Source organism: Aedes albopictus, chromosome 3 (genome assembly GCF_035046485.1).
Source record: "Aedes albopictus strain Foshan chromosome 3, AalbF5, whole genome shotgun sequence".
In the NCBI taxonomy this organism is placed as follows: domain Eukaryota; kingdom Metazoa; phylum Arthropoda; class Insecta; order Diptera; family Culicidae; genus Aedes; species Aedes albopictus.
This window is the reverse complement of record NC_085138.1, coordinates 420,600,345-420,621,542: the sequence shown is the minus strand read 5'-3', so window position 1 is coordinate 420,621,542 and position 21,198 is coordinate 420,600,345. Positions and strand designations below refer to the sequence as shown.

The window sequence follows — 21,198 nt, the reverse complement described above, 5'->3', positions numbered from 1 at the left end:
GGGGCAATATCAGGGTGGATTCATGGGTTAACGCGCTACAACGGACCAGATGTTCGCCATCCGCCAGGTATTGCAGAAATGCCGCGAATACAACGTGCCCACACATCACTTGTTCATCGATTTCAAATCGGCGTATGATACAATCGATCGATAACAGCTATGGCAGATTATGCACGAATACGGATTCCCGGAAAAACTTATACGATTGATCAAGGCGACGATGGATCGAGTGATGTGCGTAGTTCAAATATCAGGGCTACTAGGTTGTATGAATAAAGTTGAGTAAATACTCTTTACTCTTTAATCTATTGACGTTTTCGTTTTTTTTTATTGTGATATCTGCTAACATAAACAAGACCTAAACTGTTTTAATTTTGATAATAATAAATCGATTATTATTAGGTTTTTATTCCGACAGTGTTCAGTGATTTTCTCTACATTTCGAAAATGATTTCCCGGTCTTTGAATACACCATTCATTATTCACTCTTCTTCGTTTGTTAGGCGCCGTCATACTATGACACCTCGAGTTTGTTTTCTAGATTACTAGTTAGGTATGCCTTCTACTGCACCACATATCGTACGTAATGCCCTTTCCTCTCTCTCACACACATACACTATAACATGCACATCCTAATCTCGTTCGTCCGGTCCATACCTCACATTTCAGTTATTTGGAACGCTCTCCTGAATAATTTGATTCTTGATATAACATACAGCAGCCGCTAGTGGTTGTCTTGAAAACCGACAGCAAAGCTTAATTAACGAAACAGAAAAAAAACTAATAAATATTAACTAAGCATTAAAATTAAGGAAAATGCCTGCCTATTGCGAACGGAAAACTGATGCTCGATCATTTACAAATAAAGGCAACTGATTGATTTAGGGTGAAAGGTTGCGGGACCTTCCGGCGCAAAAATGCAGGTAAAAGGTGATGGCTAACATTTATCTGCTAAATTTTAAAATTTAAACAACAGAGCGCCTATTTGATAGGGTTTCTTACGTGTCCAGAGTGTGTAGAGTGTTTAAGGATTAGTAGTTAAGGGTACACACTAAAATTGATCACCAACATCGATGTTGAAATTTCGGCAAATTTTGTAATATTTTACCGAAACCTAAATACCGACCTCGGTAGCCTTTTCAGTGCGTAGTGGTGTGTAACCAGTTAGCTCACTAACTCCGACTGGCGAAGAGATGGGCCAGCCCCGTATCCTGGGCGCCGTCCGTTAGGTTGTTGTACGAGTTACGGCCAGCCGCGGGCGGTACAATCGGCGGCAGGTTCAAAATCCGGACCTCCTTCTTGCCCTGCTGGCCGACGCTACGGCCGGCAATGTGCGAGGTGATCTTCTTGAACAGATCCTTTTTGGCTTTGTCGATCTTGTTGCCCTTGGTGCTGGCCGAGAGGGAGATTTTTTCGTCGAGTTTCTGGATGTCCGCCGCACTGATGTTCGGAATCTGCTGCAGGACTTCCAGGATGTTGGGGAACTTTGGCCGTAGGATTTCGTACGCCGTCACGCCCAGGGTGTTGAGGGCGGCCTGGTGATGAGGAGAAGGTTGTATGAATAAAATAAATGACAATTGTGATGAAGAAGAGATTAATTACCTGATTTGCTTCATGTTGACCGTGAAGCTGAAGTCCCTGCAGTACGGCAATGATGATATTCGAGGCCAGAGTGTCGGTGATGAGTTGTTCCGAAGCGAGAAACCGTATGATTGGACCGCTTAGAAACACGGCCTTCAGGCTGCAGTTGCTGTCGTTCCAGGTAATGACGCTGTTAGCAGAATAAATTAAGATAGACGAAACATCATTCTCCGTACATTTCACATGTGGAGCTAAAGGGTTAATCTGTACTTGGGCTTTTGTTGAACAATGTAATGCTATGTAAGGTCTGGATGAAGACTGCCTTAGGTTTGGCACAGTAAAGCGGTTAGCCTCTTTGCTGCAACTGCAGACAGACAGACAGACAGACAGACAGACAGACAGACAGACAAGGGGCAGCAGGGACAGGAGTCCAGGGGCTAGACGAACCCCCCCTTCTGCGAATCGGGTGGAAGCTTGGGAATCTTTCCTAAGCGAAAACCGTTCACACATCCGTGTGGATTACCACCTTTGGCTCTTCCTTCGGGGAGTGACCGAGCTTCTGGTTCCAGACAGCTCAAGCGGAGGATGCCTAGGATGTGGCGGGGTCTCAACAGTGGGCTCTGTTGGTTCCCCATAAAAAGCCACACATCTGCAAGCAACTCCGTACAAGCAACCTGGTACCGCTTCCAAAGTACCTCAGCCCAAACACCCGGAGTGCCAACCGGCACATCAGGATCGATGCCAGTAACATCCTGATTATGGCATACTGGTAAACGCAAACGACAACGGACTACGGATTATGGATTGGATGGCGACGATGGGCTGACATTCGTGCTGTTCTGTTCCCTGAGTAAGGAAGGGTGACACCTACTTGAAACGGCGAGCGGGCTAACAGTACGTTTGCCTCCATCCCGTTAAAACCTCGGCAGGCCTCCAGGTACGTTCAATACTCGCATCAACAAAGGTGGGTAGTAGGCTCAGATGGAACATTCCTACGCTGATCCGGCTCTGGACACGTACCCCATGAAGGTACGTACGGGGGCCGGATCACAACGTCCGAGGCCATACTGTCCCGGTCGTTAAGTCGCGTTTTTTTGCGAAATAACGTCCAAAAGATTGGATGCGTCATAATATCCTATGTGCCTTCTTTCCTTGGACTTCGTGACGTATCTGCATGTTCGGACGTTATGCCCCGAAAAAATGCGCCATAATGTCCTGGGACATTATGGCCTCGGACGTTATGATACTGCGCCGAAGGTATGCGTTCAACCCTCGCTTGGCCTCCCTGCTTTGCAAAGATAACCAAGGGATCATAAGCGACTACTACAACGAGTGGAGATAGCGGCCCGGAGTGGGGACCCAACAAAATGGAGAATCTAACGAATATCGAAGTCGAGGAGGAAGCGAACGCGTTCCGAAGAAGCGAGAGGATGCAGAGATCACCAGTGACACCGCTGGAAACCGCAGCGATCGCTACCAGTAGCACAATCCGAAGCGAGCTCCAAGGAAACCCACAGGAGCTAGGGTCTTCGAACCAGCGAGTGTTCACACCGACGCCGAAGAGCAGTGCTGCTTAAGAGTCGGGTTTGGGTGAAGTGAGGAAGAAGGTGAACGAACTGTACGAGTTTGTGAAGGACAGACACAACGTGCACCTGAAAATTAAGCAGATGGTGACGAACATCACATCTGCTGTTAAAGCTGCCGAACGAGAGCAAAAGGCACTCAGATTGAGAGCTGAAACAGCTGAAAAGGCTGTAACGGAAGCTGCAGGAAAAGCTACGGCGGAAACTCGGGAGACGCCTAAGAGTCACCGCTCGGAGAAAAGAGGTAGGGACACGCCTGGAGACGAGGAAGTCCCGAAGAAGAACGATCAGTCGCGCGTCGACAATCAGAGAAACGATGGAAGAGACAGTGGATGGCGCACCGTTGAAAGCCAGCGAGTTAAGAAGAAAAAGCAAAAGGAAAAAATAGAAAGGAAGACGGAACCGGAAAAGAAAGAAAAACTTCGGCCATCTAGGAGGAAAAGCAGAGGTGATGCCCTCATTGTCGAAGCGAGCGACAAGACAACGTCCAGCTGTTAAGAGCCTGGATTACCGGGAACTCGTCGCGAAATCCCTGGGCAGCGATGCAAATGTCAGGGCTCTTTCACAGGAGGCGGTGATCGAGTGCAGGGATCTGGATGCGGTCACGACAGAAGAGGAACTGAGATTTGCCCTAACCGAGCAGTGTAAGCTGGATGTTCCGGTGCAAATTCGGTTAAGGAAATCGTTTGGAGGCACCCATACGGCGGCGATTCGCTTACCGGTTGACGCTGCAAACAAGCTGGTGGAGATCGGCAAGATAAAAGTCGGTTGGGCGGTGGGCACTCTGAGAGTCACTCCTCGAGTTGCTAAGCATATGGAGAGATGCTTCCGGTGTATAGAGTTCGGTCACCAGGCGAGAAGCTGCAAGGGCCCTGACAGATCCACATTGTGCTGGAGATGCGGCGGAAGTGGTCACGTTGCTCGTGACTGCACGAAGCAACCGAGGTGTATGTTCTGCAAACCGGAGGACGGAAACGATCATTCGACGGGTGGCTTCAAATGCCCGATGTACAAGAAGGCGAAGGCAGATCAACAATGACAATGATGGAGATAACGCAAGTGAATCTTAATCATTGCGATGCAGCACAGCAACTGTTGTGGCAGTCGACAACGGAAACCAAGTGCGACGTCGCAATAATTGCAGAGCCGTACCGAGTTCCTATCGATAACGGTAACTGGGTGGCGGATAAAGTAAGGATAGCGGCAATCCAAGTTACAGGCGGGTTTCCCATTCAAGAAGTAGTGGATAACGATCATGAAGGTTTTGTTATCGCCAAGATCATCGGTGTCTTTGTGTGCAGCTGCTATGCGCCCCCAAGGTGGACTCCTGAGCAATACAATCGGATGTTGGATCTACTAACTGATAAGTTGATAGGACGTGCGCCGGTTGTTATCGGCGGGGACTTCAACGCTTGGGCGGTGGAGTGGGGAAGTAGGCTGACCAACGCAAGGGGTTACTGTCTGCTGGAAGCCTTAGCAAAGCTGAATGTAAAAGTGTGCAATGAAGGCTCTGTGAGTACATTCCGTAAGGACGGACGAGAATCCATTATTGATGTGACGTTCTGCAGCCCGTCGCTGATGAACAACATGAACTGGAGATGGAGAGTAAGCGAAGAATACACGCACAGTGACCATCAGTCCATCCACTAAAGCGTCGGTCGGCGGGTCTCCGCTCTGCCGAGCACCCGGAGGACCTGCGAAAGGAAGTGGAAAACGAAGCAGTTCGACAAGGAGCTTTTTGTCGAGGCACTTCGGACAGACAGCGACACTCCCGCTATGACCGCTGTGGAACTAACGGAAGCAGTAGCGAGGGCATGTGATGTTACTATGCCCAGGAAATTCGAACCGAATAACTGCCGGCGTCCAGCATACTGGTGGAATGAAACGCTCAGCACCCTACGTGCTGCCTGCCTTAAAGCTAGAAGACGATTTCAAAGAGCAAGATCCGAAGCGAGCAGAGAGGAACGCAAGGTGACTTTCCGCAAGGCCAGGACCGCTTTTAAGCGGGAGATTGCTCTGAGCAATTCCAATTGCTTCAAGGAGCTGTGCAGAGAAGCAGACGCCAATCCCTGGGGACAAGCTTATCGCGTCGTGATGGCGAAGATCAAGGGCCCAGCTACACCAGCTGAAATGTGCCCTGAAAAGCTGGAGGTAATTGTGAACGGCCTCTTTCCGAATCACGGTTTAACCACATAGCCACCTACGCCGTACGTCGACGGGTGGAAGTAGCTGCCGGCCCAAGCCGGATGTCTAACGATGAACCGATGAACTCCTTACAATAGCCAAAGGACTAAAAGTGAAGAAAGCCCCTGGTCCAGATGGTATCCCCAACATGGCATTGAAAGCGGCGATCGAAGCGTTTCCGGAGATGTTCAGGATAACGATACAGAAATGTCTGGTGGATAGCTACTTCCCAGACATTTGGAAGATCCAGAAGCTGGTGTTGCTGCCAAAGCCTGGCAAGCCGCCAGGAGACCCAGCATCGTATCGACCGATATGCCTGCTGGATACGCTTGGCAAACTCCTGGAGAAAATCATCCTGAACAGGCTGATAAAGTGTACGGAAAGCGAGAGCGGACTGTCTAATAGGCAGTTCGGGTTTCGGAAAGGGAAGTCGACTGTGGATGCAATCCGGACAGTCATTGCGAATGCGGAGAAAGCCTCAAAGCAGAAGAGAAGAGGTAATCGTTACTGCGCCGTGGTAGCTATAGACGTGAAGAACGCATTCAATAGCGCCAGCTGGGAAGCCATCGCCACTGCACTACACAACATGAGGGTCCCTGACTATCTGTGCAAGGTTCTGAAAAGCTACTTCCAGAATCGAGTCTTGGTCTACGAGACAAACCAGGATCAGAGATCGGTTAGAGTCACGGCGGGTGTGCCACAGGGCTCCATACTCGGCCCAACGTTGTGGAATATTATGTATGACGGAGTGTTAAGACTTGAACTACCCGGAGGAGTCGAGATCGTCGGTTTCGCGGATGACGTCGTCCTTTCGATAACCGGTGAGACCCTGGAAGAAGTAGAGATGCTGACGGCGGAGACGATCGGTTCCATCGAGGCCTGGATGAGTGAAGTAAAGCTGCGGTTGGCTCACCATAAGACAGAGGTAGTGCTAGTCAGCAACTGTAAAGCAGTTCAACGGGCCGAAATCAACGTCGGCGACAGACTGACAGACAGACAGACAGACAGACAGACAGACAGGAATGAAAATTTTCCAACTGATTGATAAGACAGGTATTTTTTTTTCCTTCAAAACCATAGGGGGATAATCTGCTCAACAGACACCCTAACAGAAGGTTAAGGTAGTGTAGGTCTGAGGCCGTCTTCTACAACAAAAGTAAAAGCCAGGACTACTCTCTCCTCGTACCCACTAAACACATTCCTATGGTCGCCAAACCCTACGTCTCTTCGGAACCACATCGCACATCGCACTCTCAAGGTTAGCTGCGTAGCCTAGCAGCAACGAACATCGATGACTTGCTCTGGAGAGTCCATCACGGAACATGCTGGCGCTTAGCCAGTTTCCCGAGTGGTCCTCGCCACTCCCTTTGTCCTCGGAAGGCGGGCAGGGTCAACCCCGCCCGCGCCCAACTGCTTTGCAGACATCAAGAACTGTAAAATCAGTTATAAATGGAGAAGCCTATCCAAAAGCACCATTAGATAGCTAGAACGACGTCAACGGAAGGAATGTAAAATCCTTCCATTGTGTAATAACCAGATATTACTGGCGCTGGGAACGGGTATTCGAGTCTCATCCACTAAGCTCACTTATTCGTATTTATTGTGGAAGAATGTGAGCTCGAAAATAAATTTGGTAGCACAATAGCGTTATGACACTTTGACCCCATGATTGTACCAATCTGAAGTACCTACAAGAAGATAGTCACTCACCTCAAAACCGTCATCACGATAGGGGTGCAGGTGTACTGGTTGCGCAGCAGCTTCCCTCCCAAATCGCTGATCACATCGGACGTCATTGCCGTCTGAGCCGCCCGGGTCAGTGCATGCGGAGGGCCATCCATGCTCTGGTCATCCTGGTCCATCGTAGCCTCGCCACCGGTCGCACTCGGCATCATCGGATCCACCGTGCTACCGACCAGTGCCACCTTCAGCACCTCAATATACTCCCGGGTCAGTGTTCGATTCAACATATCCTCCAGCACCTCCTGGGTATCGCTGACGTCCTCCCCGAGCTCACCGGATTCGTACAGCGCCGTGATGTACTGCCAGCGAGCCGTCAATCGTGAGAGCACTGGAGAGAAGAGGGGAACATTTGTACCGTTAATAGTTGATCGAATGGAACCGTACAACAAACTCACTAAAAGGAGCAAAATGGGCAAAGATTGGCAGCAGGACCGTTTGTTGCAATACCGGGGCGCACGAGTAGATGAACGGCTTGAAAAAGACCCGCACAATGGTGCGCAGACGGAAATCCGGAACATTCTCCAGCGAAGAGAAAATGCTGTCAATCAGTGCTTCGGCAAGGCCCTGCAGAGCATACAGGTCACGCCCGAGGGATGGTCCTGGAAAGTTGGAGGTTTTTGTAATTCCGTGGAAAAGTGTGATAGCTAAACAATGGTGTTTTGCCAATTGTTGAGGAGTTGTATGGGTTGCAGAGACATTTGGGTAGTATAGATAAACATACCTGCCGATCCCATCATGTGGTAACAATGCTCGAAGGTTAACGACAGGAATGTCTGCATGCGATCGAATGCCGTCGGTGGTTTCTTTACCGTGGGATCCAGCGGATCGTGATGAACCAGTGTGACTCCGAGGAGTTGTTTCTTTTCGTGCTCCTGCATTCCGTTGGCACCCTTGAAGTGTGGATTGATCGCGGCCAGTGCGTCTGGCTTCCACAGTTGGTTCAGTACTCGCATCAGCGAGAGGATGTGTGGCAGCAGTGGGATGAAGTGGGTGGAGGCCGGATTGCGGAAGATTGGGTTACCGGATTCGGTGACCGCGACCACGAAGCCACCCCGAGAACACCGGTCCGGATCATCGGGCCAGGAGCACCGTTTGATGATTCCCAGGATGAGGTTGAGGGCATACACGATTTGGCCCCGGTTGGCGTTACACGGGTCCTGGATGCCGGAATTCGGTTCCACGGCTGCTTTGTTAAGCCCGACAAAGTCGATGAAGGTGTGGGCGCTCTGAACAACTGGAGCTAAATGCATCCATAAATTAACGCCCTCGCGGGTGATTTCGCCGACAAAGTTGCTTTGGCGCTCGAAGTCGCAGAAGTGGTTGGAGATAAGGAGAAGTGCTTCCAAGAGAGTGATTTGTTCCACGTTGCTGAGGAGGTCCGGCTTGCGGATGAGGTCGTGAACGCTGGTATTGATTTGATCGAAGATCGGGAGCAGCAGCAGTGGGTATTTGTGGGCGATCTTTACCATGAGGGCCGCCGCATGGCGACGGAGGTTTTTGACGGCAATGGATTGATTGATCCGGGTGGCTCCTGGCAACTGGAATACCAAGGCAGCGAATATCTTCTGCAGGACCCGGGGGAGAAGTTGGACTCCAGACATGGCGACACAGTTGGTGGCGGTAATCTGACACGAGGACATACTGAGAAACACGAAAAGCGATGAAATGCAGGAAAGCAGGACCGAGAAAATCAACGGATCTGTAGATTCGACTTTGAGACATTCTTCTAGCAGGCGAAGTCCCACGGCGACCGAAGGTCGTTCGGTCACCATAAGGATTCGCGAGAGAACGCTGTCCAGCACGTTGACCAAAGCGTCCCATTCCAAATAGACGGGATCGGTGATGCTGCAAGTGGTGTTCCGTTCGGAATGTGCCTTCTGAAGTCTGGCGTTGAGCCAATGTTCGCAGTAGGAGAAGGTTACCAGAGGAGCCATCAATGTCGCTTGCCGGAATATTTCCAAAAAGTCGGTCCGACATCGGGCGAAGAAAATCAACCATTCTTCCTCGTCGTCGTAGTCAAGACTGATGAAGGTCTCTGGGTTCATGGTGATCTCCGTCGGACGGGATGCCGGGTAGCAAACTTTGATGATCTTCGGTCCGAAAACTTCGATCAACTTGGGAATGTACTCCATTACGAGGGGTTCTCGTGAAATCTGCTCATGCTTCAATAGGCCGGTCCAAACTAGCGAGGCATAATGGGACAAGGTAAAGCTTGAATGTCGGGAAAATATGAATACCGTCTCCAGGAACGTGGCCAAGCTTGGTCTAGAAATTTGGCAGTCCTCTTTGCCCCAAAAGCTGCTTAGCTGAGAGGCAAGTCCCATCAGAACCTGTGCTAGCTTCTTCAGGAATTGGTAGTAGGATTCAGTTCCCATTCTTTCGGTTTGAAGGGCTGCCCGATAGTAATGCCCCACGGGGACTTCGTCGAACAGTATCAGTAGCGGTTTGCGATCCTTGACCTGTCCTTTGCGATTGACAACATGGAGCAGACATTCTGCCGCTGGTTGTTGGAATTCTTCGTCAATCAATAGAATGCAGAGAATTTGCAAGAGTCTTCCATTGGATGCCATGATGTGGTTGATCGAAACCCATTCGACGAAACCCGTCAGCGTCAGTAGAGCAACCTGGACTACCCGGCTATGTCCCAAAGCCTTGTGTTTGTCCCCAATAGCCGTCGTGTTCCGGAATTCGCCCACGTGCAACTCGATCAGTCTCAAAAAGAAGTCGAAGATTTCCGCCATATTAGAAGTCAGCGCTTGGTAGATGTCCTTCCGGCGCTGGTTGGATTCGATCGTTTGCAGAAGCGCCACATCTTCCACCAAACGCAGGAACACCAAAAGCACCAGCTCCGTTTGAGCGACTCCTTTGGAGCATGCTTCGCTCAGTTCTGCCAGCAGGGTGGTCCACTGCTGGGGCCATTCGCGTTTCACCATCTCCACGACGATTCTCGACAGGCCGTCCTTGATGTGGGATACGCTCTGGTCTTGAGCTTCTGCCACACCATCACCCAGCAGCTTCATGGCGTTCTCTTTGATGAAAATCTTCTCCTGCTGAGAGATGCTGTTCCAGTTGAACTTTACGGTATGCTCCATCAGTTGAAGGCCAAAATGCCGAACTATGGCCGGATAATTCCCCGTGGCGAGGAACAGTCCGGCCTGGGCGCACAGCGGCGAGACCTCTTTGAATCTGGAATGATTTCATGAACAATTTTACATTCATTTCAAATAGCAATAATATTGAGAAAAATCTAAGTATAATCATATTGAATAATCACTAATCTACATTATCCTGGTTTAGGAATACATTTTTGGACGACCCCTAAAGTACTATTGTACTTCGTTGATGTTACATCATTAATACCTGAAGCGTAAACTTGGGAACAGTCAAATCAAGACGTAACTAATGTTGAATGTTTCTTTCATTTTCTTCGCACTGGCCCATAACCTATGGGATGTGGCCATAGGTAGAACCGAATGCAAAGAAACAATAAGTTTGCTAGACTGTCAAATTACAACAATTGTTTCCTTGCCCTGATATAAAGTATATGTATACTGACAGGATACCGTATTCAATAAAATTACAATTACAAAAAAAAAACTTATATTTACTCAAATCCAATCTGCATCGAATGTCATGGCTAGATGGGGTTTACCGTCGCACCCTCAACACTTCTATGATCTGTTATGATCAACCAATAAAAGGCTTGGGAACAATGTATATAACGTCTATTTCTAACAAGAGCTGGTACAAGAATGAATGTAATTTTCACTTCTTTGAAGTTTGGTCTACCAAGGCATAGGGTAATTTGCCAATTGTTGCACGGCTAAAAATTCGCCAATTATTGCACACCCCATAAGAAAAGCATGGAGTGTGCAACAATAGGCGAGTTTTTTTAGCCGTGCAACAATTGACAAATTACCCTACTTGATTGCAAAATTCTACACCTTGGTAGCATCTCCCCTTTTAGGTTAATAACGGATGTACTGCTCGAACCTCCTTGGTGGCCGCACGGTTCGCAATGGGCGTTGACCTGACTCTAACTGCTGCTGCCTTGGTGTTGAACATGAAGATGGCCTTTCTTGAAAATCCGCTAGAAGCGTTTCATCAGGCTCTTCATCGGCATCGCTGTTGCTATCCTCTGCTGATATCTCTGCATGCTGTATTGGACCAGGAAGTTCTTGTTGCTGTACAGTTTCGGTTGCTTGTTGAACAGGGACGGCACATGCAGGATTTTCACCAATTACCATACGGTAATAATGTTCTAGAACTGCTTGTCGCTGGAGACCAAAATCTTGCATGAGAATACTCAACGGCATTGGTTCATTTGAAACCACAGGTTCATCTTTGGAACGAGTCTTCAACTGGTCGATATGAGATCGGAGTACCTTTCGCCGGCAGATTTGATGATCCAAGAGGATATTGTAATTCACGTTTCCGATTCTTTCGAGGACAACACCTGGCATCCACTTCCAGAGATCCTTGCTTGAATAAACTGTAGTGTCCGAAGTTAAACTGTTATACAGCTCACAATCAGAGAGCGAACCCGAGTGTGAACCGAATGTAATACCATACTCAGTTGAATAAATGAGTCGATGTTTAACTACCAAGTGATCAACACGTCTTTTATTAAACCTATAAATCACAGAACACAACAGTGTCGACAAGGATTGTGAAAAGACCCAGTGCGTGCAAGTAAAGTTCTAGGTGACGCCAGACGCGTATAATTCCCGAAGAAAGTCGTTTATTTAAACCATACGTTTTTGGTTTGTGCATAAATCCCAGTTACATTGAAGAAATTGTACTTTGGTGTGGTTTGCTGCTACTTTTGCCGCCCAGCCCATTTTCATTACTGAGAGTCGTCCACCACGAGATTGCCACCGTCGCCTTCAAAGTCGTTGCCATCGCCACCATCGTTGACGCCACCAAATTCGCCACCGCCAGCATTCTCATCATCTCTAACACGATCGACACGAGGTTTGCCATTGTTCTTATCTCCGCCATCATCTTGCAACTCAAGGTACATTATTATCTTTGTTTCATACCAGCATTGTCGGGTTCGCCATTGTTAACCCAAGCCGTTTTTCAATAAAAGTATTGAGTGCAACAAGATCATCTACCCATCGACCTGGCAGTAAATCAGGAGTTTTTTCTCTTGTGTGCATTACATCTTTAAAGAAAGGTGAGTGATTTTGACTTAACCATCATAGATATTCGCACAGTAAAACGACATCATCGTGTGTTGCGGTTTTTTATATAGAGATTGAGAGCGTCAAAATCAGTGTAGTTACTGGAAAATTGTAATATCAATCTGCTCTGTTTTATCCAGGTTTCTACCGTAAAATATTACAACGATCGTGTTGAAGAACGATGTCGACGTTCATCGGTTCTGTGGAGCCCTATGTAGTAGGCACATCTTTTAGCGATTACGCGGAACGTTTGCAGCACGTTTTTAATTACAATAGAGTACCTGAAGTAAATCGCAAATCGCTGTTCATCACTGTCAGTGGAGCAGCAGTTTTTTCCGAATTAAAGAAGCTTTATCCCGGTACGGACCTTGACACATTATTGTACAATGACATCATTGTCAAATTGAAGAACAGATTCGACAAAAAGGAAGGAACAATGGTACAAAAGGCGCTTTTTTACGAGCGATGTCAGCGTAGAGATGAACTAGCTGAGGACTTTATCCTTGATGTTAAACTTCTGGCAGAAAACTGTGGTTTTGGTGTGATGAAGGATTCAATCATACGCGATAGGTTGGTTTTGGGAGCCTATGATAAAAAAGTGCGTGAACGCTTACTTGAAGAAGGTGAACCTTCTCTAGAAGAAACAGAACGGATTCTCATTGCCCGGGAACAGATGGCTCGTAGTTCGTTGCGGATGGAGCAAACAGGTGATAGAGTGAATGGGCTTCCCCAGTTGTTGCAATAGTAAAAAAGGACAACGATATTCGCCTAGTCATAGACTGTAAGGTATCAATAAATAAGTCTATTGTGCCAAATACATACCCGCTACCTTTAGCCCAAGACATTTTTGCTAGTTTGGCGGGGTGCAAAATGTTTTGCTCGTTAGACTTAGCGGGCGCTTACACGCAGTTACAACTAACAGAAAGATCTAAGAAGTTTATGACGATTAATACAATTAAAGGATTGTATACATATAATCGCCTCCCACAGGGAGCTGCCTCTTCTGCATCGATTTTTCAAAAAGTCATGGACCAGGTCCTACATGGTATAGACGGAGTTTCATGCTATCTTGACGATGTGCTAATCGCAGGTAAAAATTTCGAAGAATGCAAACAAAAACTTTTAATGGTCCTTGATCGCCTGAAAACAGCAAACATTAAGGTTAAACTGAGTAAGTGTAAATTTTTCGTCAATGAACTTCCATTTCTAGGACATGTTGTGACTGAGAAAGGACTTTTACCTAACCCTGAGAAGATTGATACCATTTCTAATGCTAAGCCTCCAAATAATCCCACAGAACTTAAAGCGTTTTTAGGTTTGGTAAACTTCTATGGTAAATTCATACCAAATTTATCATCCAAACTACGATGTTTTTACAATTTGCTAAAAAAAGATTCAAAATTTGTTTGGGACTCAAAATGTAACGAAATTTTTGAAAATTGCAAAAAATATTTACTAAAACCGAACATTTTAGAGTTTTTTGATCCAAAAAAGCCACTAGTGGTGGTCACAGACGCTTGTGGTTATGGGCTAGGAGGCGTATTGGCACACGAAATAGAAGGTTTGGAAAAACCTATTTCGTTTGTTTCTTTCACTCTCAATGAAGCACAGAAGAAATATCCGATTTTACACCTTGAAGCTCTGGCTGTGGTAAGCTGTGTAAAAAAATTTCATCGGTATTTGTATGGTCAACATTTTGTGATCTACACCGATCATAAACCCCTGCTTGGAGTGTTTGGAAAGGAAGCTCAAAATGCTATTTCGGTTACACGTTTACAACGTTACATCATGGAATTGTCCATTTATAGTTTTGAAATCCGATATCGCCCGTCCAAGAAGATGGGAAACGCAGATTTCTGCTCTAGATTTCCCGTTCCTGGTACAGTGCCAAGAAGTCTGGATAGAGAGTACGTAAATAGCCTTAACTTCACAAACGAAATACCTATTGATTTCAAGATTATTGCACGTGAAACAAAAAAAGATGTTTTTTTAGCTCAAATTATTAAATACGTTCAAATTGGTTGGCCTGAAAGAGTTGAAAGAGAGCTTAAAGACATTAAGGCTCAAGCTTATGACCTTGAATTGATCGAAGATTGTCTACTATTTCGCAATCGAGTAGTTGTGCCGAAATGTCTACAACAAAACATTATGCAACTGCTGCATGCAAATCATGCAGGGATCGTCAAGATCAAACAATTAGCTCGCAGAACAGTTTTTTGGTTTGGCATAAACGCTGACCTGGACAATATGTGAAAAACTGTGATGTGTGCAATCGTACCCTTGTTGTTTGCAAATCTAAGCAAGAGTCGTCGTGGACGCCTACCAATCGACCTTTTAGTCGCATCCACGCGGATTTTTTTCATCTAGGAGAAAAAGTTTTCCTTTTAATCGTAGACAGCTACTCGAAGTGGGTAGAACTATACTATATGCGTTATGGAACTGATTGCAAAAAGGTTTTAAAAAAGTTTGTTAATGTTTTTGCTCGGTTTGGGCTTCCGGATGTCCTTGTGACTGATGGAGGACCACCTTTCAACTCTGACCATTTTGTGGAATTTATGAGTAACCAGGGCATCGTAGTATTGAAAAGTCCCCCTTATCATCCAGCCAGTAATGGACAGGCTGAAAGGACGGTGCGTACCGTCAAGGAAATACTAAAAAAATTTCTTCTAGAGCCAAAAATGAAGCAACTTGACGTGGAAGAGCAAATTAACTACTTTTTGTTGAACTATAGGAATAGTTATTTAACAAAGAGCGGAACATTGCCATCTGAGCATGTGTTGTCTTACAAACCCAAAGTTTTATTGGATCTTGTCCACCCCAAAAATCATTATAAATGTAATTTGGCTCCTCGTCCCCAAGATTCGCCGATAAAAGAGAATTTTGGATTGGATCGAGCTGATGAGCTGGAACATCTTCGGGATGAACCTGCCTACGGCAGAAAATCCCTAAAAAAAAAAGAGAAAAAAAAAAAAAGCTGGAACATCTAAGTCCTGGAGACGCCTTGTGGTATAGAAATTACCGTCCTAAACAAGCCGAACGATGGGTGGAAGCTACGTATGTTAAGAGATTATCGCTAAATGTTTTTCAAATTTCGGTAAACGGCCATGTGATGTCAGCCCATCGGGAGCAAATAAGATTACGCAAAAATACAAAACTGACCGGTTTCACGCAAATTAACAATAATCACAAAAGAAGGCGTGAGGATTCTTCCGACGACGAACCAGATTTTTTAGGGTTTCCTGATCAACCTAAACTAAGTCAGCCACTTTTAATTGTAGATAAAAGTATTTCCAAATCTACCGTTTCAGGAATTAGAAGATCCGAGCGTTTAAAGAAGAAACGTCAATAGATCAACGGCGCTAAGGATTGTGTTTTAAGTATCGATGCAGAGAAAATGAATGGAACAAGAAAATGAATAGTTCAGAAATTTTCGGGTATAGAATTGCATGTAACGTTTAGGATTTTGAAATTACAAATGAATCAAGAAGAATATACATTTTCCAATTTCGTAGTACTATTGATATGTTTTCGAAATGATCATTAAGATTCTTAAAGTTGTGAAGCAAGAAAGTTGAACAGTTTCTGATGTATTTCCTAGGTATTAGGAGTTCTGAAATTCATCGTAAATTAGGTTTCTGAATTTGAATGTTAGCTTGTAAGATAGACATTGTAAAACAAACTCTAAACTATAAAAGAAGGGAGGATTGTAGTGTCCGAAGTTAAACTGTTATACAGCTCACAATCAGAGAGCGAACCCGAGTGTGAACCGAATGTAATACCATACTCAGTTGAATAAATGAGTCGATGTTTAACTACCAAGTGATCAACACGTCTTTTATTAAACCTATAAATCACAGAACACAACATAAACTTTGGCGTACACAAACGATCCAGCTTCAAATTCACGGTTGAGCTTCGGTTTCAGACCGACAGACTGGGAAGTAGGTCGTAGGAGATCCAGAGTAGTCCTCATAGAACGTCCGAGCATTCTTTCATCGGGTGATTCTCCGTCCAGAACGGCGGATGGTGTTGATCTGTAGATGTGCAGGAACGTTTGAAGAGCAGTTGAAGTCGACGTTTCTCCTCCCCCAATAATTTTCTTCAAGGAGCGCTTGAGGGTATCTACAAACCGTTCCGCCTGCCCGTTGGATTGCGGATGATATGGTGCGGTGCGCAAATGAACGACTCCTAGTTCTTCGCAAAATGCCCTGAATTCAGCACTTACGAATTGGCTTCCATTGTCTGTTACAACCACCGTTGGTATACCGAATCGAGCAAAACATTCACGAAGGAAGGAAATTGTTGTTGAGCTTGTTGGTGATCGCGTCTGCAGAATTTCTGGCCATTTGCTATAAGAGTCCACCACAACCAGGTAATGATATCCTTCCAAGGGACCAGCAAAATCCAGATGAAGACGTTGCCATGGACCATTTGCTCTCGGCCAGGGTTGAGGTTCCACTTGAGGTGGGGACTTGGCAGCGCTAGCACAACTTGAACATCGGCGTACGTAGTCAGCAATGTCAGAATCGATTCTTGGCCAGAAAACAATCCCTCGGGCAATCGCCTTTGATCTCTCGATTCCAGGATGACCTTGATGAATTCGCTTCAGGATACGCTTTTGAAGGCATTTTGGAACAACCACTCGATTCATCATCATCACGCAGTCGCCAACCATGGAATACGGTTCTCGGTGAGTGTAGAATGGTTTAACTTCAGCTTCACAGATAGCTTCAGCGCGCACTGGCCAACCGTTTTTGATGTAGGATGTTACCTTTTGCAACACTGGATCTTTTGATGTAGCATCTCGGACCGCCTCGGATGTGACAGGAAGATTTGATAGCGTATCTTGCAGACCAGAAGTGACATCAGCTTCGATATGGACCATAGCAATAACCGCTTCCTCCTCAGGCTTCTCGTGGTTGTTGATGAGGCGTGATAAAACGTCAGCGTAACCAAAGTTTTGTGTTGAGACGTACTCGATACCAAAGTCGTAACCCAATAGCGTGAGTGCCCATCGCTGAAGTCGATTGGCGGTATGGACTGGAATTCCCTTCTTGGATCCGAAAATCCTCAACAACGGTTGGTGATCTGTTAGCAGCGTGCGATGGAATTTTGTGCAGGCGAAAACCAACACAAGTGCTTCCTTCTCAATCTGACTGTAGTTCTGCTCAGTTTGATTGAGCGATTTGGATGCATGTGAAACCGCTTTGATGGATCCGTCGGGGAAACGATGCATCAGGACTGCACCAATGCCTGTCTTGCACGCGTCACCAGCGACAATGATATCCAATTCCGGATTGTAGTGGGTGAGAAGCAGGTTTGATTGTAGAATCCGTTTGATGTCCGCAAACGCTTTTTGGCACTCCTTGCTCCAGATGAATTTGGCGTCCTTCTTCAAAAGATTGTCCAGAGGATGGCGAAGTTGGTGCATCTCTCGTACAAATTTGCCATAAAAGTTCACGGCGCCAAGGAATGACCGCAATGTGCTGACGTTGGTTGGAGCTGGCATGTGGATTATCGCTTCAATCTTCGTTGGATCGGGTCGGATTCCATTTTCATTGACAATGAGTCTCAGATATTTGATCTCCGCCTGGTTGAACTTGCATTTCTCCAGACGCAAACGGAAACCATATTCACGAAGTCGCTTGAAAAGTGCAGTGAGGATTCTATAGTGTTTTTCTTCGTCTTCGCTGTGCACGATGAAGTCATCCAGAAAAGCGTCAACTCTTTCCAAATCTGCTATCATCTCCGCCATGAGCTGCTGGAAAGCGCCAGGTGCTGATTTTACTCCAGGTGCCAACCGGTTGAATCTGTACAATCCACGATGGGTGTTGATTGTCAGGAGCTTCTTGGAAACATCATCAACCTCCACTTGTAGGTAGGCGTCGGAAAGATCAATGATGCTGAAAACACGCTTGCCTGCGAGTTTGGTGAAAATGTCTTCTGGAGTTGGTAGAGGGTAGTGGTTTGCTTATAGTGCCTCATTGAGTCCGGTGGAACAATCGGCGCATATACGGACCTTTCCGCCAGGCTTCTTGACAACAACGATCGGGGCTGCCCAATCCGAAAAATCGATGGGTGTTATGATGTTCAAGCTTTGGAGTCTGTCCAGTTCCTCTTCGACTTTTTGAGTGGCATGGAATGGTACTGGTCGCTTTGGCCGGAAAATTAGCTGCACATCTGGTCTCAGAGTTAGACTGATCTTCGTTTTCGTGCAGTGACCCAATCCGTCCTGGAAGACTTCCGGAAACCGTGTAACGAAGTGCTGATCGTCGCGGGGAAACTTCGTCAAATTCACCCTTTTGCAATGGACAGCGAGCGGTTTTGACCACAGATCAAATGCGTCCATCCAATCTAGACCGATCACGTTGAGACCTTCGACCGAAGTGATGTAACAATGCTGCTTCAGAGAAACATCGCTGATGCTGACAGTCGTTGCGAGTTCTCCAAGAAGTTCCAGAGGTTCTCCAGACGCTGTAGTCGCTTCCATTCGAGTGGATTTGATAGCAGGCTTGCCAATCTTCTCCCAGGTTTCTTGTGAGATCAACGTGATATCCGAGCCACAGTCAAGCTGCAACTCTGCTTCGATGCCGTTGAAGATGACCGTCACGTAACGCCTTCGGCTCCGAATGTGCTTCACAGATTGGATTGTCTTCATTTGGAGTTTCTTATCCTTTTTGCTGATCTTCTTGTCGACAGTGGACGTTGATGCTGAAGCTTTCGATGAACAGTTGCAGTATCCTTCCTTATGACCCATTCTTCCACACTGCTTGCACATATGTTTTGAGAACTGGCAATCTTTCACAAAATGCATGGCTCCACACTGCCAGCACGGGGATGGAGGAAGTTTACTGTTACCGTCTTGTATTGTCGCCTTGGACTGCTTCTGGCCTTGCTTCTTGAACTGATGAACCGCTTGTACCGCTGAAGATGAATGCTTCTTCTCGACCAACGCCGTATCATGCTTCAAGTTTGACAGACGTTGGCATTCGGTCACTAATCCTTCGATGTTGGTATCGGCTGTATCAGACTCGAGCTTTGATAGAAGTCGGGTCCTCACGTCCGTGTCCTTCGTAGATTTCAGTCCGCAGATGAAAACAAGGCTCTTGAATTGATTGACTGACAGTTTCTGTAGTTCGAATTCTTCGCACTGCCGGTTGACGATACCAGCATAGGTGACGAAATCATCCGCTTCATTCTTGGATAGCTGGAGGCAATCGTAGCGCTTGCTGAAAATAGACTTCTGCTGTCCGAAAATTGTCTTCAACTTCTCCACAACTTGATCGAACGTATAATCGCGTGGGTAACTCGGCAGGAGATAATTCAAAAATTTCTCGTGAACGGAAACACTGAGGCTACGGAGTAATAGCCGCACCTTCGCCGGGTCGTCCAGGTTTCTGCCGTCCTGTCTGAAGAGATCTTCGTATTTTGAGAACCAGCGGTCGAATGTTAATCCGTTTTCTGGATCGAAGTGGAATTCTTTGATGGATGATGAGAGAGATTCTATGATGTGTTCAGGAGCGCTTCGTTGTGCCGGTTGTGTCCCTCCGGTGACTTGTTCCAGAAGGGCCATCAGACGGTTGTTCTGGATTGCCATCTGACGCATAACTTCCGACATCGAGACTGCTGACACGTCTTCTTCACCTCCTCCCGAGAATCCAGCTTGATCACCGTCCGGATTACCGTTGTTCCGTGACATGTTCTCGCTTGAAAATTCTCCAGAACTTGAAATCTCGTCGCCAAATTTTGTTATGATCAACCAATAAAAGGCTTGGGAACAATGTATATAACGTCTATTTCTAACAAGAGCTGGTACAAGAATGAATGAAATAATTTTCACTTTTGAAGTTTGGTCTACCAAGGCATACTTGATTGCAAAATTCTACACCTTGGTAGCATGATCTGCTTTAATTACTATCGTTATTACTACACAGATCTCCAACAAAACCAACAACTCAACCACCTACCTCTCGCAAGCCACATATGCGTCCATTCGAGCCTGCTGAGACGCAGCCGGATCCATCGTGATTTTCACCGCCCGGGCCAGCTCGTTGGCCAACCCTACGACCTCTCCTGCTGGTTCCATTGTAAGGTGTTTCCGTAATCGAGCCCCGTTTTAGCGCACCAACGTTGGTCAGTAGTTTTAATGATCCGTAGGGAAGTGATTGCTGCAATGTTGTCGTCAGCTCTGTACTAGGTGCACCCCGGTCCCTCTACCGTCTTCCTTCCGCTCGTCCAGAGTAGGCGTACACTGCAAGAACGAAAATGAGGACACTTCATGTTTTATATTCAAATTTCCAATTCAAAATTCTAAAAGCCTTCAATTACAAATCCTTCACTTCGCATAAAAATAAGGAAAACAACAAATTCAAAACATCACAGCCAAGATGATGGTGGCCCTTGGTTCGTTCGCTTGAATTTCCCCACCTCATCATGTTGCTTCTAGCCGTGCGCAGTGCAGTGGACGTTCCCCCGTTGCCGGCGGAAATTTTCACTACTTACCACACTTTTCGCGATCAGCTAATGGTGCATCATTTCTGTCGGGTTTGGGGCGTTGTTTTGCGAATATTTTCCAACGCAACAAATGCCGAAAAATGTGATAATTTTCGTTTTGAATCTCCGTCGGATAACCACAAAATGATCTCGTTCCATTCACATTCACATTCAACACTCTCGTTTCATCAGATTCAGAACACTCCGCTTTGCAGTCCGCAGAAAAGTTAAGCCCGACGTCGCGTCGCGAAAAAAAACATCACGCACGCAACGCCATCTCGGCAGATGTGCCGGGAATCTTTGGCCGCAGCGGCCAAAAACGATGTTCAATTCCGACAAAAGCGCAGGGCAAAAGAAAATTTAGTGTAGCCTTGGCTGAAGGATAAGGCGCCCAGCTGTGTATCGTCATTCGCGAACGGCCACCACCG

At 46.5% G+C, this 21,198-nt stretch overlaps 1 protein-coding gene across 1 annotated transcript; it reads right to left on the bottom strand.

Annotated features, from left to right (window-relative positions):
- Positions 1-366: 366 nt before the first annotated feature.
- Positions 367-21,017, bottom strand: LOC109410612 (exportin-5). The gene is made up of 7 exons (XM_029875748.2): positions 20,780-21,017; positions 20,245-20,528; positions 7,813-10,277; positions 7,487-7,690; positions 7,059-7,419; positions 1,603-1,771; positions 367-1,535 (listed from the first exon to the last, which is right to left on the bottom strand). Exons 2-7 carry the CDS (start codon positions 20,361-20,363, stop codon positions 1,173-1,175), a joined length of 3,681 nt encoding a protein of 1,226 aa, XP_029731608.1. The 5' UTR covers positions 20,364-20,528; positions 20,780-21,017; the 3' UTR covers positions 367-1,172.
- Positions 21,018-21,198: the final 181 nt, after the last annotated feature.